We start from the raw sequence: 17598 nt of genomic DNA, 5'->3' as shown, positions 1-17598 counted from the left end.
GCCATATTAGGACGCTCACAAAGAGCTACATTTGTGTCCGCAATATATGCTGGATCACAACCGATCATATAACAGGACGCTCACAAAGAGTAGTGGTAGTCTGCAACACATACAAGATCACTACCGATCAGGATAATCGCAGGAACCAAATAACGGGAAGCTCGAAAAGGCTTATAACGGGACGCTCGTAGGAGCTATAGTGTGTCCGTAACACATGCAAGACCACAGCCAATCGGGAAATCCTATATCCATCGAATTCCATTATTTAAACCGGATTTAATATTTATCTGGCTTTGTCGGATATGTAACCAATTTCATATATTTCGCATTTATACAATTCACATACACAACATTTAATTCAAACATATAAATATACACAATTTATTTACATGAACTTATCTCAAAATATGTTCTATGCACGTAAAATCTACAAATCCGACATTTTCTCTTTTTCTCGTTCTAACTCTGAATTTGGTCTATCCAAATATATATGAATGAATTTAACATCAATTCATGTTCATTTCAATTCAATTCACATCTTTGGAAAATTACTATTTTGCCCCTAAACTTTTAATTAATTTTAATTTTGTCCCTAGGCTCGGAAAATGAAATTCATGCAATTAAATCTTTATTCCAAGCCTAACAAATTTTTCATATAATATTTACAGCCCATGTATTTCACAAAATTCAGAAATTTTCCATAACTTTTACATCCTTACAATTTAGTCCCGAAATCACAATTTCATCAAAATTCACTTAACAAAAATTGTTTATCTATCAACAACCTTTCATTTTCTACCATAAACCTTCATAATTCATTTATATTCATCCATGGAAAAAACCTAGTACTTTGATATCTTTACAAATTAATCCCTAAGATAGTTAAATTAAGATATTACGATATCGGAAATATAAAAATTACTAAAAATGGGACAAAAATACTCACCCAATTGATCAAAATAAGCTTGTCTATCTTTAAGCTTTCAAACTAAGGTTTTCATGGCTTTTTGTTTTGGTAAAGATGATAATATGATGATAATTTTTTTTTATCATTTATCATCTTTTATTATTTCACTTTCCAATTTTATCCTTTTCTTTATTTTATTTTCCATGGATGAATCATCATCCTTAACCACTAAGCATTTTTAATGGTCTATTTTCTATATAAGGACCTCAAATTTTGAGTTCCATAGCTATTTAATCCCTTAACCTATTAGAACTCAACTTTTGCACTTTGTGCAATTTGGTCCTTTATCAAGTTAAACATATAATCGGTAAAATTTCTTTACGAAATTTTTATATGAAATTACTATCATACTATAGACCATAAAATAATATAAAAATAATTTTTTTTCGAAATCAGATTTGTGGTCCCGAAACCACTATTCCGATTTTACCGAAAACGAGTTGTTACATATACTACAAAATATTTATTATTAATATATTTATAATTTTAATAAATATTTATTATTGAAATATTTATATTTAATATTTTTCAATAACATATGAATAATATTATTTAATTTTTATAAAAATTATTATTAAAATAAAATGAAATTTTAAATAATATATTAAAATAATAAATTATATTAATAATTTATTATATGAATTTATTATATGATTCGGTATTTTACAAGAAAATGACTTATTTTTCATTGACTTGCAAGTCATTTTCTCATTTTCTGCTGAACAAACTGTTTTTCTATGAAACAAACAGAAGAGAATGCAAAATATTTTCCAGAAATCATTTCCAGTGAAACAAATGGATGTTTATTATAAAACCTTCTTGAATGAAACTTAAATTTTTGGGGTGAGGTGATTCATTTAAGGTTTAAAAAAAACAAAAGAGTCGTAGGGGTGTTCAAATGATCGGTTCGATTATTAACTGAATCGAACTAGCATTAATCAAATTAATTGAACTGTATAATCTATTAACCGTTAATCGAATCAAAATTTTTTCAAAATAAATTAAACGAACCAAAATGTTTCGATTGATTCAGTCGGTTAACCGAATAAATCGAAATGTATATGTTTTTGTCTTTTGGTTAAAACAAGTATAAAACATATCAAATAAATATATTGAAATTAACTAATATATATATATATATATATATATAAATTTGTCTTAAAAGTTAACCGAATTAACCAAAATTTTATGACTTGAAAGAGTACATAATAAAAAACACTACATACGTCTTAAAATTAATACATAATATTAATTATTAAGTTCGATTAATTCGGTTAATTATTCGATTTTAAATCGAATTAACCAATAAACTAAATTTCAAAAAGCCAACCTTCGACAGTACTAAGTTCAACCACTAACTGATTAATTAAATAAGATTGATTTAATCGGTTAATTCAGTTTTGAAGTTTGAACACCCTTAAGTCCCCTCACCATGAAACGACAACGTTTTCAATAAGCATGCTTTGATAACCTTGGCCTTGGATGCACCATCAATGGCGCCGCACGTTGTAAAGTCAACCCATAAGCTTCTTCCATGTCCAGCTTCTCAGGCATTAATCCATCAGCCAACTCCCAATCGAAAGCATGCGCTAACGTCGCCGTCAACAGTTGAACCATGCGCAATCCCAAGCTCATTCCTGCACAGATTCTACGCCCGGCGCCGAACGGTATGACCTCAAAATCATTGCCCCTAACATCAGCGTTTGGCCTTTCGCCGCCGGGCAAGAATCTCTCGGGCCGAAACTCAAGCGGGTTGTTCCACTCGTTAGGGTCTCGAGAAATGGCCCATACGTTGACCAAGAGGGTGGCGCCCTTGGGGATGTGGTAGCCGTTGATGTCGCAGCTGTCGGAGGCCATCCGAGGGAGGGAGAGTGGGGTGGATGGATGGAGGCGGAAGGTTTCTTTGATGACGGCTTGGAAGTAGGTTAGATTGGGCAAGTCCAAGTCGGAGACGAGGCGGTCTCGACCAACGACTGAGTCCAATTCTTTACGAACTTGAGCCATGATGTTGGGATGCCGTATTAGCTCAGCCATTGCCCATTCAACTGTGCTTGAAGATGTATCAGTTCCTGCTGTGAACATGTTCTGCAATAATCATGTCCAAACAAGTTAGTAATATCAAAGTTAATTAATATACTTCAACCCATTTGTTATAAGGTATTCGTTGTCGAAGTCCTGGGTTTCGAGTTGTAGAAATTGTTTGGTGGTGGTATTTGCGCGGAACTAATTTGTTTGTAGTAAAAAAAATGTTATTTTGCTTAAAGTTTTTCTAAAATAACCAATAATAACTTTTAAATAATAAATTGTTGAATATTTAAAAATCAAAATAAAATTTGAAAATAAAAATCAAAACAATACTAAATTATTATTATAACTACTTATAATTCGAATTGTATCACTGTTGGAGTTGATTCTAAAAAAAAAATCATATTATTAAAACCCAACCCAACAGGTAAGCTCATTTTACTATTTAAATAAAATATTTATATATATTATAAAAGTTAAATAAATTTTTATTTAATCTATATTATATTTAAATTACTAATTAAGATAGTATCATGAGTCAATTAAATACTATTGACAAAAAATTATTCTATTTAAAACATAAATAAATTATTATTAGGAATTTTTTATCTTCTTATATAAAAATAATTTTAATCCAAAATAAATTTATAAATAATTAAATTTAGAGAAAAATTAGTATACTATCAGTTAAATTTTTAGATTCCATAAATAAAATTAAAAATTAAAAATATTTTATAAAGATATAATAAAATATTAAAAATAAAATATATAACAACTTTTTAAGAAACTTATAAAATAAAAAAATAAACTACCTAAATTTCAATCATACAGCAACCTCGTTTACACTTCATATAAACTTTTAGCTCAAATAGCAGCTATGACGTAATCTAATTTGAATTATGTGAGGAGCCCCAACTTGCGGGTAGCCTAAAGCTAAGATACATGTTATATTATATATAATATTTTATTAATAATTTTGTATATTAATATTATATTGATTTTTATATTATAATATTGCAATTAGGTTTTATCCGATAATAAAATTATTATGAGGCAACACTAACTCATCTAAGAAATAATTAAAAAATTATAGTTTTATGAAATAAATTACGTTAATTATAGAAATTTTTTATTTTTTACATTTGTATATAAAATTAATAGGATTTAAACTTAAAATTTCATATTTTTAAACTTTTAATTCTAAAACTTCAATATATATAAATTTATAAAAAAATATTTTTACATAATATTTTCCCAACATAATTTAATATTCGTAGTGCCGGCAAATTATAGAAATGACTTTTGTCACTATAGTACTGTGATTAGAAAAAGGTTCACACGCATGACATCATTTAATCAGCAAGCAAAAAAATCACATTAATTATTTCAGAGTCTAGTAGTAACTAAACAAAGTGTTGCTTGTACCATCCACTTTGCTAGTGGCAGATAAGTACAAACTTAACTAAAACTTTAAAAAATTTAAAGGATTTAGTGAGAATTTTTAAAATTTTGATAAATCTAATTAACATTTTTTAAAAATTTTAGAGATTTTACGAGATTATAAAAAATTTGAAGAGTAATTCAAAATTTTAAAAGTTTTCAAATGTTTAATAATATTTTTTAAATATTAGAGGGCCTAATTACTTTTTAAAATAAAGGGTATAATTACAATTTTAAAAACTTTAGTTGGCCTCTGCACTTTGTGGTGTTATATTACATAATAAAAACATTTAAAATACAATTAAATTTTGAGTGAAAATAATTATATAATATATTTATTAAAAATTAACATAAAAATCAAATATTATTTTAGTTTAAATGATAAAGTTAAGAAGGGTAAGTTTTACACCTTGGGTCTAAATGATCTCATGTATTTTTTATTTTTATATAAAATATATATTTGAATTAATATTTAATAGTGCCTTAAAATAAGGGTCTTTTGGTACTATGGAGAAAAGTAAAGTATAACATATGATATATTTTTGGTTCAACAAAATAAAGATATAATTATAATAATGAGTATTATAAAATATAAATTATAGTAAAAATAAACAGTTATAAAATTTATAAAATATATAATTATTAATATAAAGTATTGGGGATTGTATAATATTAGATTTATTAATATGATATAATAAAATAATTAAAATTAATATTTTGAAATTTATATAAATGTAGAATATCTGAAACTAACTAAATAAATAAATCATTATGAGAGAAAAGGACAGAAAGGTACTTATAGTTGGAAAGTGGAAAGAGTACCAAAAGTAATGCTTTGATCTCAGTGTCGGAGAGCTTTCCACCTTCAGCACCGTCAGCATTCTCCAATGAAATCAACGTACTTAATAAATCCTTGTGTTTCACTTGCCCATTACTTTGTCGAGCTTTGGTTTTGTGTTCTTCAAGAATGCCACTCAAGAACCTATCGAATCTGTTATGGAGTTTCTTCATTTTAGCTTGCACCCCTTGCAGGTCCAGCCATTCAAGCGCCGGAATGAAGTCGCCGATGTTGAAAACCCCGGCTAACTGCATCAGTTCCACCACCATCGACTTGAACTCATCCGCTTCTGGATCGGCGCCGCCGCTGCCGTCTCCGAACACCCTTTTCCCCATCATCACTTGCCCCAGGGCATTCACTGTGCATACGTTCAAAAGTTGCCCCAAATTCACCTTTGTTTTAGCGCTTGCCAAAGCTCGTACCAACACCCTTATCTCCTCCTGTTTGCAAATCATATCCATGATTTAATTAAACCCTATTCAGATCCTTAAAGTATAGTGAGGCTTTATAGTATTCCCTAAATTCGGATCTTAAATTGGGGGGCATTAAGATCTATAATAATGATAAAATTGAAGTATAACTTAGAGACAATAATAATGATAAAATACTATAGAGTAATGAAATAAACCTCGCGAATGTGTCTAAAGTCGTCCAAAGCCTTGCCGGAGAAGAGATGAACGGAGCTGATTTTACGTAGCAGCCGCCACCTCGGTCCGTACGGCGCAAACACAAGGTCCTGATAGTTGTAAGCCACATACTTGGCGCCAGCATTCGGTGGGCGGCTGGAGAAGTTAGAGTCATGGACTTTCAAGAATTGAGCCGCCATGGAGGCGGACGCTGCCACCACAACATCCACGAACCCCAACCTGAGGTGCATGAGAGGGCCGTAGACTTTGGCCATGGCGGCTAAACCTTGGTGAGGCACAGGACTCATATGTGGCAAGTTGCCAATGATGGGCCATGGTTTAGGACCAGGAGGGAGAGGCAGACGGCGGCGCTTCCTCGAGATAATGAAAACGAAATAGAGGAAAACGGTGGAGAGAATAGAATATAGAACAAAGGAGGCCATGGATGTTTGTTGAAGTTGGAAGTGGTGAAGAAGAAGAAGAAGAGCGGAGAGTATTTATATAAATTAACAGGAAAATAATAATTATATAATAATAATAATTTAAAGATAATTGTAAAGAGAGAATTTTCGAAGGGATTGATTAGATAACAATAAGTTAGCTATGGTTTGAAAACGTGGGTTGGGGAATGCGATGGGTGAGCACGTGAGGCTGGTAGGTAACACTAAAATTTAATGGAGAACCATTGATTCACAGGCGAGAACGGAAGCTAGAACTAAGCAGAAAACACACGATTCATCATTCAAGGCCACTCTAAAGCATTAGAGAGGTATCTACTGTTATCGCTATAATATGATTTTAGCTCCGTATTTGCATTTAATTCGACTCATTGAATGTTAACTAAAATAGATTTTTTTTATTTGTAAGATCCAAAAGCCATAAAGTAGGTGAATTGAATGGACTGAAACTTTTCCAAGACTTTTGCTATTATTATTTTTAGGTTTAACCCACATTTTTAGTCTTTCAAGTATATATTTTTTAGTTTAGTCCTTAAATTTCTTTTTCTTAACATTATCAAATGTTATTAGTTTAATTTTTGCACAGGTTGAGATATTCAATTAATCATACATTGACACATTACATAGTTAAAAATCTTAATTTTTTAAAAAATTAAAATAAATTCTAAAATATATTTAAAAATACAAAAATTACAAAATTACAAAAACAATATAAAAATATAAAATAATTTACTAAAATTTGTATCCCTATTCACAACTAAATTGACTACATCCAAAAAGTATAGTGAAGCTTTAGTATTCCCTAAATTTGGATCCTAAATTAGGGGCCATTAAAATATCTCTGGACATAATTTCTTTTCCTTTAGTAATTGTGGTATGATTTAGAGATATTTCCTAAAGTTTTAACATGAGATCATTATCTTGTGGAAGGATATTACCTCAATATAATTTAATAAATCAAATTGATAAATATTTTAGGTGATAAATTTAGATAATTTTTAAAATTATTTAAATAATGAAAAATAATATTTTATTATTTAATTGAAATAACATTATTTTTCATTATTTAAATAATTAAAAAACTTATCTAAATTATCAACTAAAATAATCTAACAATTTATAAATTTTAAATATACGAAAAATACAAAAACTAAAATATATTTTAACCTTTAGAAAGATTCAGACAAACCCAACACTGAAGGGCAAGCTCTTCAGTTTTATTGGCTTCTTTCGTCAACCATTACCATGTGAAACCAAGTTGAATCTTTGTAATTATGCATTTACAATCTTTGTTAAGTTTATAAAAATTTTAAATAGCATTTTTGATCATTTTTCACGTTGACATTGTTCCGGCATTTTCAAATCTGAAGGATGATGCTAATCTTTGTTATATATGCTGCTAATTAGATGCCGAAAGAAGAAACTTCTAATGATATACTTCCACAAAGGGACTTTAGATTATGTCAACCTTCAAGTTTAGTTTAAGGCAAAACATGTTAGTAGTAAGAGTCTATAACACCAAGTTTTCACATTATGGGACAGAAAAATAATAACTTGCCTGCAATTCTTTTCCTCAAATTCTAGAGCAATTACTTTTCTGAGCTCAACTTAATTTGGAAGTCGTATATAACAATTTCAGAAAAAGGGAGTGAAAATACAATTAACATTTAAACCTTAAGTTGTCTCCAGCAGTGTCATATAAGTCAGAGAAGTAAGCAGCAAGCTCAGCTCCAACATCCTTTCCAGCTACCAAAGTTGTGTGTCTATAGTTCATTGTTTGAGGATACGATCATTTCCCCCTGTGAAATCATAATTACAATCAAGATTAAAAATTATAGTAATTGATGTTAGAAACAATTTAATTATCATAGTAAATAAGCATAACCCGTAGTTGTTTGAAATGAAATTCTTTTTTAGCCCCGGCAAGGCATTAGTAAGTTCAGCGCAAGTAGGTTGTTTCACCGAAAATAATTTATGAAAAATACTTCTTGCATTTTTCTGCATTTGTTTCATGAGAAAACAGCACAACAGAAAATAAACCCTTTCAAGAAAGAGCTATTTATAAGTAAATTTATTTTGACGTAAAAATTAACTTGAATCATGTCTAATATGATTATATTAATAATAGATTTTTATTTTAATTTTCAAAAGTAACTAAAATCTTAATATTAAAAATATTGTAATGTTCGATTAGTAAACATACATATTTAACTATTTATATTTAATAATATTTATAAATAATTAATATATTTTAATAAATTATTTAACATTATATTTTTATTTTAATAATAAAATTTAACAGATAATAATTTTAAATTTTAAATAATATTATTGAAATATTCTTGAAAAATTAATGTTTTAATAATAAATATTTTATAGTATAAAATATGAATATGTCAATAATATAAATATTATGTTTAAATCATGCTTAACTTTGTTTATTCCTTTCAATTTTAATGTATAACTATCTACTTTCATGTATATAATATATATAATTTAAATTAAGTTTTAAATAAATATTTTATTATTAAATTTATAAATGATATTAATTATTATTAAGTATTTTCTTATTATAAAATAAATTTCAATTGTCAAAAGAAATGTTACTATAATATTTATGTTATCTTTTTCAGTAAAACAACTTTTACAAAATGATTTTAGTGAAATTGTCAAACAACAATTTTTTTATGTAGAATCATCCAGAATAAAAAATTATATGTATCAGTTTTTCTTTCAAAAAGTTAATTCACTTTCCAAAATCATTTTTCAAGGTAGCGAGACAACCACACAGTGCAATGCAAATAATAACCACAAATCTTTCCTACCAAAGCAGGAATCGGTCGTTTGGTTATCTGATGTTTTTACACGAGGGAAAAAAATATTTTTTTCCCTCCCCTTTGCTCAAAGAAATCATGTTTTCAGTTAAAAATTATCAAATGGATTTAATTTACTACCAACTTATGCAAGTGGTCATCATTGCTGTCAAAAATACTAGAGAAATAAAATGTTCATTTTAAACATGACTTGTAAAGTAAAAATATACATTTAAACATTGTTTAAATTTGTTAATTTTATGATATTTTAGTAAGAATATAAAAATAATTTTTATAACTTTTTATTAATATTTTGATATATAAAATATAAAATTTAAATTCTTTTAAGCAATTAATATTAATTATTTCTAAATTTTAATTTGAATATATAAGCAATATTTTAAACATTAAAATATAACTATTACAAATTAAAATATATAATATTATATATTTGAAATAAATTTCAATAGGGAAATTATTGTATACTCAATATAAATATTACATAAAATACATTGGATTATAAATAAGGGTTAAAAATGTCATTTTACTCCAAAAATGTTTTTCCCAAACATTTTTATGTTTGGGTTCAAAAACACTTTTCAAAAGAAATTTTGACTTGAAAAGTTGTCTGTTCAGCATTACTTTTCAAAACACTTTTGAAAAACAATGAAAAAAAAAAAAAGAAAAGCCTAATACATGCTTAAAAATCAATATTCCTACCAGTAGTCGCATAAAGATCTATGTGCGCGTTTGTGTCAGTGCATATGTCCAGAAAGAGGGGTGAGAGAAACTTACTGTAATCTTGTTTCATTCCTCATCACTATCATAAACAACTGCCATGCGACGATGTGTAGGAGCTTTTCTAGGAGGTGAGTCCTCATCCGACTCGATTCCCTTGCGCTTACTGCTGCCAACAGACTCCTTCACTTTTTGCCTAGGCTCCTGCAAAATAATCAAGATAATAAAATTCATAAAACTCACAAGACCGTATAATCGATGGGGAAAATTATTTCCAGATTTACTTGTCATTACTAGCCATTATTCTGCATAAAAAGAAGCTATTATTTCCTCTAAAGAGATAAAAATATCGAGGGAAGGTGTGGTCCAACCAAAGCAACACATACAAAGAATCGTCTAATACTGATAAAAGACGAGTTCTATTGATCATATTCTTCTGCATATATGCTCCACGTTAGGGATATTGATGATATCTAAAATGTTCACATTACAATCTTCACCATTTTTCAATCCAATCACAGACGTTTAAACATCACCAAACAAACTTAGACACCCGTAGTAACCATTTCAGATGTCCCAGCACAGTCCAAAGTTGCAGCCATGTTAAATGAACATGCTAATAAAAACTTCACTCTTCCACTCAAGATGGTAACTGAAATGCTTATAGTAGTAGTAAAGGGCAATAGAGACATCAAATTTTAGTATCTAGGAAGAAGCCTTTCCATGCAAGCACATATGTTTTCTAATAAATCCAAAGACTTCCCCAATAGCATCATGTCTTACAACTTGAATAAAAACCTTGTTTTTGAAGGATACTATGTCATTCAGCAAGAAAACATAATCCAACTTTTTAGATTCATAGCATGCAAAAGCATATATTCTTTCAATTTTCTGAGTATCCAACCCATGTCCTCTTTTTGGCGGGTTGGGATTCCATCCATTACTTTCCAATACATTTAGCAGCACCATTAAAATGTGTAGAACCCATCTATGAATTGTCAAAGTCATACCTTTAAATGGTGATTAAAGTTGTATTGGACAAAAATGAACATAAAAGTAATGGATGGAAGCCAAACCCCTTTTTGTCCATATCGAATTCAATGCATGGCATATGCGAGTAGAAGAATGTATAGCTATCAGAACAATTAGGGACCTCTTAATATCACAAAATCAGCAAAATGAATTGTGGACCCAACAGTTCAAGAAAGTAGACGCTAATTGAACTTTACCGGCCATTCATTTAGAGAAGCTGTCTAATCGGTAACATTTAATCATGGAATACAGATGTCAAAGGCATACAGAAATCACTTGTGTTGCATATGCAGCACTGAGAGAAGCATCTGAAATGCTTTTCAGATATGGTACATGAATTTTATGCTCAAATAAAAAGCATGGAGAACTTGTTGAAGAGAATAAAATAATAAATACTTACCTCAACTTCCTCTTCCTCCTCTGAAGCTCTGTTAGCGTTAGCATCTGCCTCTTCATAGCGCTCTTCCTCTTCCTCTTCCTCTGATTCTTCATATTCGGGCTCCTCGTCCTCAATCCTATTGTGTGCAGACCTCTCATCTTCTTCCCCTTCAGTTTCATACTCAGACTCCTCTCTGTCACTTTCAGAGAAACTAATAGGCCGCCGAGATGATTTTACATCTGATACGGATGACTTGCGAGGGACATCCCTGTAACCCTGTGACTGGTAATCACAAATAAAAATAAAAACATACAGTTAACAAATTGCAACAAGAACAATTTCCTAGGAATAAGAGTGAAAGTACCTTCTTGGCATTCATAATGCGTTTTTCTGCCCGAGCTTCTACTTCCAAGTCTTCCTCAAAGCGGCGGCGAGAGCGACGGGAATCATTATAATCCATTTCATCATCCTGAAAAAATAAATTTGAAAAACATGTGTTATTCAGTTTAGAAAGTATGATTTAAGGATATCTAAAAGGAAAAGTTACACATGCTCAAGAAATGAAGATTGCTGCAGGTTTAGTCAAAATAAAGAAACAGCTGATAATTATCAATATAAGACATTCCAATATGTATAACATGAAAGGAAATTTCTAGACCTCATCAAGAGCACCCTCCAGATACCCAGTTGAAAGTTGACGCTTTCTTTCTACAGTTTGTGTATACTTTCGGTTCACCTTTTCCCTCTTACGATTCAGAAGAACATTAGCTCTGATTGTTTGATTCTCAGCCTGCAAAATCACACACAAAAGGGAAAAAAAAATTTAAAATTCCTGTCACTGAGAAACAAGTTGCACCGAATTGTAAGATAAGCAATTAATTACCTTCTCCTTTTCCTCCTTTTCCCTTTCTGGATCAACATCAGTAATGCAATTCTTAACCTTATAGACTTTTTTATGACGTGAATCAACAAGAGCAGTCAACAGTCGATGAGAATTTGATGACAATGACGAGGGCATAAATCTCATCTTACTTAAAATCCTTCCTTGAGATTGAAGAATTCCCTGCAATTACCACAATTAAAGCAGTTTCCAAGTCCAGTTTGAATTTAAGCATTGTTACAAGATCAATAACAATAACAGAAACAGCAACAGCCACAAAAATGAGAATGTTATATTGATTTCATGGTAGAGCCAGCCTTAGGAGTAATACTTAAAACCAAATAATAACACCATAGACTGCATGGAATGAGCAGATAATAGCCCAAAATCAAGGTTCTGAGGCCAAATTGTGTTCCTACTGGACCTATCCTACCAAACCGATTCCAAAATTGAAGCAAGCTTCCTACACAAAGATGCTATGGCTGGAACTGCAATAGCATATAGTGGAAGTTGACTATAAAACTTCCATACTCCCCTTTTTCCCCGCAAAATACTTACACAAAAAAATAAACTCGCATATATCATGTTCACAGAATGTAACTAAAAATATGCATTTCAACCTCAATACAGAAGCTCATGTTGAGCTATTAGCAATATATATAAAATAGTTCACATACCAATTAACACAACAGAGATATTGTCAAAAAGGATACCAGGAGCCACAGATTTCATGTCCAAGACAATGTACAGATAGAAATAGCTGTGGCATTTCAATATGCCACATTCTTTTACTTCATTTTTAAATCATTCCTTATGATCAGTGGACCTTTGAATCTAGAGTCTAGGAGGCTTTCAAACAGTTTAGCATATTAGGTCAGCAGCTATAATAAGATGCCAGTTCAATTTGACAATTATGATATTATGGATTACTAGATGCACAGACTTGACATTCAGATCACTCTCGAGTAGCCATGAGGAACATCCATTTTTTTGTGTTAAGTTTTATCGTAGTTTATGACAGAAAAAAACAAGAGATAAACAACAGAAAATGAAGTAAATAATATATATGTGACCTTGAAGCTTTTGTTGATCCATTTCACATCTCAGAAGCATTGGTCAGAGAAAAAAAAAAAAGAGCAAAAGAATTGAAGATATTACATACTTCACAAAACCACATCAACTAGGAGGAAATAGTCACCTTCCCATGTCGAAGAAAAAGGTGCGATTGATCATGTTGTGCCTCTTGTACAGATATGTCCAGAACTTCATTGCCAATTAACAACTGTAAACTACCATCTGACCATCTCACAAAGCGAGCATTGCTTTCATACTACATACAACAAGAGGAAATATAAGAAACCCTGCTTGGTTAAGAAATTAAGGGATTGATAACAGACCATAAAATTAATTCTGACAACGAAATAAAAACAACAAATATAGTTAAGGAAAAAAAAAAGAATCTAACTATAGTGGTGGCTAACGAACACCCTACTCACAGTTTTTGATTAACTTTGTAACCATCCCAAACTTACAGCACATACATACAATAAATAGATCTACATTCGTTTCCAGCATGCTCAAATCAAATCACCAAAAAGAAGGGGAAGGTGGCAGAAATTTACTCACTGATGTTGTGCCATCTTTCTTTCTGACGGTCCTCCAACGTACAATATTGTTCTCCAACCTAATACGTTTTTTTGAGCCAGACTCATCTGTTACAAATGTATCCTCCTCAACATATGTCTTGGGATCAAATGGTTTTGGGTCAATGCCCATTATATTTGAAACTTTGATCATGTTCATCTGCAAAAGAATGACAGAAGTATGAAGTCTAGCCTCAAGCGCTTAGAATGTTCTTGGTTGAAAAGAAAAGTGTAAGGAAAGAAAATAAAAGAGATGACTATTTTACATCCTAATGCATAATAAAAATTTTGGAATGTTAAGAGGACAGAAAATGAGGTGGATGTATGTTAGTTCAAAATTATGCATTTTTGAAGGGTTTCATTTTCTTTCCTCTTATTCTTCAACTCTACAGAACAATGAATGGAAAGGAAATTAATTTTTCTTTCAATTTTTTCATCCCTCCTACCGAGCAGACCAATAGAAAGAAAAATTTTATTTTCCATCTTTCTATTTTTCTATTCTTTCAGTTGTCTATCCTTCCAATTTTCTTTCCACTCTACCAAGCAAAGCCTTAAAGTAGTAATGACCCTCAAAACCTCCAACGCACTTCAACTGATGCTTCCATTTGAAATAAAAATGGCGTAATGTACCAAAAATCCAATTGAATAACGAAACAACTTCTAAAATGTCACTAACTATAAGAAGATATCCTTAAGATGCTGTTAAGTTAGATTTTTTCAAGAGAGAGCATAGGAAGAAAATAAACCTTGGTTGGATGAGCTGGAGCAGGGCGAAATGGAACCTCCAGCTCCAACGGGGGTCCAACTGGCTTCTCTTTTTGTTTCACCTCAACATGTTCGTCATCTGACTCATAACGAGCATCTTCATCATGCACCATATCTTCAAGTCTTGGACTCTTCCCATAGCTCCCTTCCTCTTCCATAGGAGATCTCTAAGGGACAAAAGAATTTACATCATCATTCTAACATGACCACAGGCATACTGGAACTTATATAAAGGCAAAAAAGAAGAACCATATTGCGTTTGACACATGATACTCACAATTTCCTCTTGCTCCATATCATGTCGAACTGCATATTCTGCTTCTTCTTCTTCTTCTTCGTCAGAAGCACCAAATACATCACGAATTTCAGCAGCTGAATGTGAAAGGTGAGTTGGATCCTTCTCCTCCTCTGGTGACTTACTGCCATTAAGCCAATTTGGTAGAACAGTAAATGCAGATCATTAGAGACAATAGTACATCCAAGGAATCATTATTATATAAGGTTTTGCATGAATTTTTTCTGTTTCAGTTTTGGCAAAAAAAGAAACATACTATTTACATTTTAGAAAACATGTAATACAATGTCAAAGTACCAAGTACTGCACACCTAATAGGCAAACAACATATAGGAGAGTAACAATAAAAAATGAACAAATAAAGACAAAAGGAGACACAGGCAAGAACGCACAGCATGAGACTGAGTAAGGGAGAGAGCAAATTACCTCAAGCTTCTAGTTTGATCAACCTCTTCATCTTCGTTATCAGGATAATGGTTTTCCTCAGACCTTTCTGACCCACTCTCAATTACTTCCCTTCTCCGGCTAGTCACTACCCTCTGACCATAGTCTTCTTTTTCATCACTATCTGTCTCTTTTGCCTCACTTTCTTCCCTTTGATCCCCAATATCCACTTCTTGGGAGCTTTGTACTCTTTCACCCTCACTTTCTCCAGGATCAGGTTCTAAATCTCGTAGGTCACCATCACTCTCCACTTCTGCCTCACCATGTCCCTCCACTTCAACTTCACCTTCGCCTTCACCCTCAGGCTCCATTACACCCTCAGCTTCATCCTATATGCAAAATCATTAAACAGGTTAACTTCAAGCAATTATACTTCTAATCACGCACAAAAAACATAGAGAACTCCATAATAGCAGAAAATATCTAAGCAAACTAGGATCAAATACCCTAAGGCTATTTTAGGTCTTTCCAGACCCCAAGAAAAGGAGAAACTCACAGCCGGTGAGAACACCAATTTATTCCTTTCTAGACTTGAATTTTTTTGTATATAATTTAAACTCAGAGAGTAACTCTCAATAACAGCAAACATCTTGGCAACAGATCAACCATTCTGAAACTTGCATTTCTTTTTCATCCAAGAATAGGGGAGGAATAAAACATGTGAAAAATATCAAATTATGACATTCTAAACTATAATTTAGTTAGAACAAAATCCCCCTCCAAGGTTCTTGTACTGAGCGTACTTGGCCCATAATAAGATGATTTCAGAATCGCATTTGTATTCGAAATACAAATTCCATAATCAAGAGGCACAAGTTGGAAGAAGAAAAAGATCAAATGTGCAGCTATACACAATTTCCGAAACATTAATTGGCAATTTAAATGAACCTAAATCAACAATACAACAATGATCAACTTATTCAAGCCTAAGCTCGGCATTATCCAGAAAAAATCAATCTAAAAAAGATTGCATGAACAATAGGGTAAACCCATCCTCTAAATTAAAAATAGTCATCGAACCAAATCAATCACTTACTAGCGAAACCCAAATTAAAAAAAACAATTACTGTCTAATTAACATTAGAAAAAATAAATAATTGACAAAAACCACGACAGAAAAAATAAAACCTAACGATTAAAGAAAGTAAAAGAATTACAGAAGCGTAATTAGGATGGGGATTTGATTCATGTTCGGAATCGATCTCTTCCTCTTCCTCCGACTGATCGCCGAAGAGGTTTTGCATCATCTCGTGTCGCTTCTCCTCTCCCATCGCTCTTCTTTTCTCCTTATCTCTCGCCCTTCGATTGAATGAATTCCTTGGCTCTTTCACGCTCGAAAGCAAGAACTAAGAGTACTATTTTTGTTCAATTTTTGCGTTTTTTTATTTTTGGTTTTATTTTTGTAGTACATAACTAAAGACATAAGCGGGCCTGCGGCATTGTATAGCCCCTGGGTTTCGGCTTATGTTAACTCCCGGCCACAGCACCTTTGCCACGTCATCGATTTCCTCTTTAGAGTACCATCCGGTCGATCATGAATCGGACCGGATAAGGCCCAGTTCGTAAGCTAAAATTTTGGTCGCCTGACCCGTTGGGCCTCTAAACTTCTTTATTTTCTTAATACTAAAAAATTGGTGAAAATGGCGTCATACTCCTTGTATTATCAATAAGGGAGCAAACAAGTCCCTCTATGAAAAAAGAGAGCAATCAAGTCCCTTTACTTTTAAAATGGAAGCAATTTAGTAAAATTGATAATGGTGTTAGCAAAAACCATCCAAACTAATGACGTGTTATGTGACTTTTTTATCAATAATGATGTGTCATTAACGATGTTGACATGAATCTAATAAAATTAATGTTTTAATATGAGGTGGAATTTAAATTAAAATACAAGTTAAAATAAATTTTTCTACTTTTATTACTCCTTAAATTTTAAAATAATCAACTAAAATAAAATTAATAAAAATAAACAAAATTGAAAAGTTGAAAACACAACCCTTAAAATTGAAACCAAAAAAATAATTAAGGATTGAAAAGGATTCGCATGTGCTTGAAACAAAAAGAATACCAGAAAAGTTTTCCAAACATAATCATTCAATAGGATAACATCGAAATAATATTCCAAAAACACAAATTTATGGGAAAAAAGGTCTCAAAAAGGATTAGGGTTTGAAATGAGTATTAAAACAGATTAAGGTTCACTTAAAATTAAAGAAAATCAAACGAAGTTACTAGTTCTTTGCAATTGATTTCTA

At 31.2% G+C, this 17598-nt stretch overlaps 2 protein-coding genes across 2 annotated transcripts; both read right to left on the bottom strand.

Annotated features, from left to right (window-relative positions):
• Positions 1–2119: 2119 nt before the first annotated feature.
• Positions 2120–6680, bottom strand: LOC108479810 (flavonoid 3'-monooxygenase). Its single transcript, XM_017782611.2, has 3 exons — positions 5899–6680; positions 5255–5710; positions 2120–3052 (listed from the first exon to the last, which is right to left on the bottom strand). The coding sequence occupies exons 1-3, from the start codon at positions 6337–6339 to the stop codon at positions 2417–2419; spliced, it is 1533 nt and encodes a 510-aa protein (XP_017638100.1). The 5' UTR covers positions 6340–6680; the 3' UTR covers positions 2120–2416.
• A 1238-nt stretch (positions 6681–7918) lies between these two features.
• Positions 7919–16827, bottom strand: LOC108479644 (protein LEO1 homolog). The gene is made up of 12 exons (XM_017782362.2): positions 16501–16827; positions 15326–15672; positions 14882–15023; positions 14586–14771; positions 13823–13999; positions 13395–13526; positions 12200–12379; positions 11975–12106; positions 11681–11785; positions 11338–11598; positions 9963–10109; positions 7919–8153 (listed from the first exon to the last, which is right to left on the bottom strand). The coding sequence occupies exons 1-11, from the start codon at positions 16612–16614 to the stop codon at positions 9975–9977; spliced, it is 1911 nt and encodes a 636-aa protein (XP_017637851.1). The 5' UTR covers positions 16615–16827; the 3' UTR covers positions 7919–8153; positions 9963–9974.
• Positions 16828–17598: the final 771 nt, after the last annotated feature.

This window comes from Gossypium arboreum, chromosome 12, assembly GCF_025698485.1.
Source record: "Gossypium arboreum isolate Shixiya-1 chromosome 12, ASM2569848v2, whole genome shotgun sequence".
Classification (NCBI taxonomy): Eukaryota; Viridiplantae; Streptophyta; class Magnoliopsida; order Malvales; family Malvaceae; genus Gossypium; species Gossypium arboreum.
Note: the sequence above shows the minus strand (reverse complement) of the source record. Positions and strands in the feature narration are given on the sequence as shown.

Coding starts and splice junctions, on each gene's coding strand:
- LOC108479810 (XM_017782611.2), bottom strand. CDS start 6,339: ATGGCCTCCTTTGTTCTATATTCTATTCTCTCCACCGTTTTCCTCTAT. Junction 5,711..5,898: donor ACTTTAGACACATTCGCGAG/GTTTATTTCATT, acceptor ATTTGCAAACAG/GAGGAGATAAGGGTGTTGGT. Junction 3,053..5,254: donor AGATCAAAGCATTACTTTTG/GTACTCTTTCCA, acceptor TGATTATTGCAG/AACATGTTCACAGCAGGAAC.
- LOC108479644 (XM_017782362.2), bottom strand. CDS start 16,614: ATGGGAGAGGAGAAGCGACACGAGATGATGCAAAACCTCTTCGGCGAT. Junction 12,107..12,199: donor AAAAGGAGGAAAAGGAGAAG/GTAATTAATTGC, acceptor GTGATTTTGCAG/GCTGAGAATCAAACAATCAG. Junction 10,110..11,337: donor AGGAGGAAGAGGAAGTTGAG/GTAAGTATTTAT, acceptor ATTATTTTGCAG/GAGCCTAGGCAAAAAGTGAA.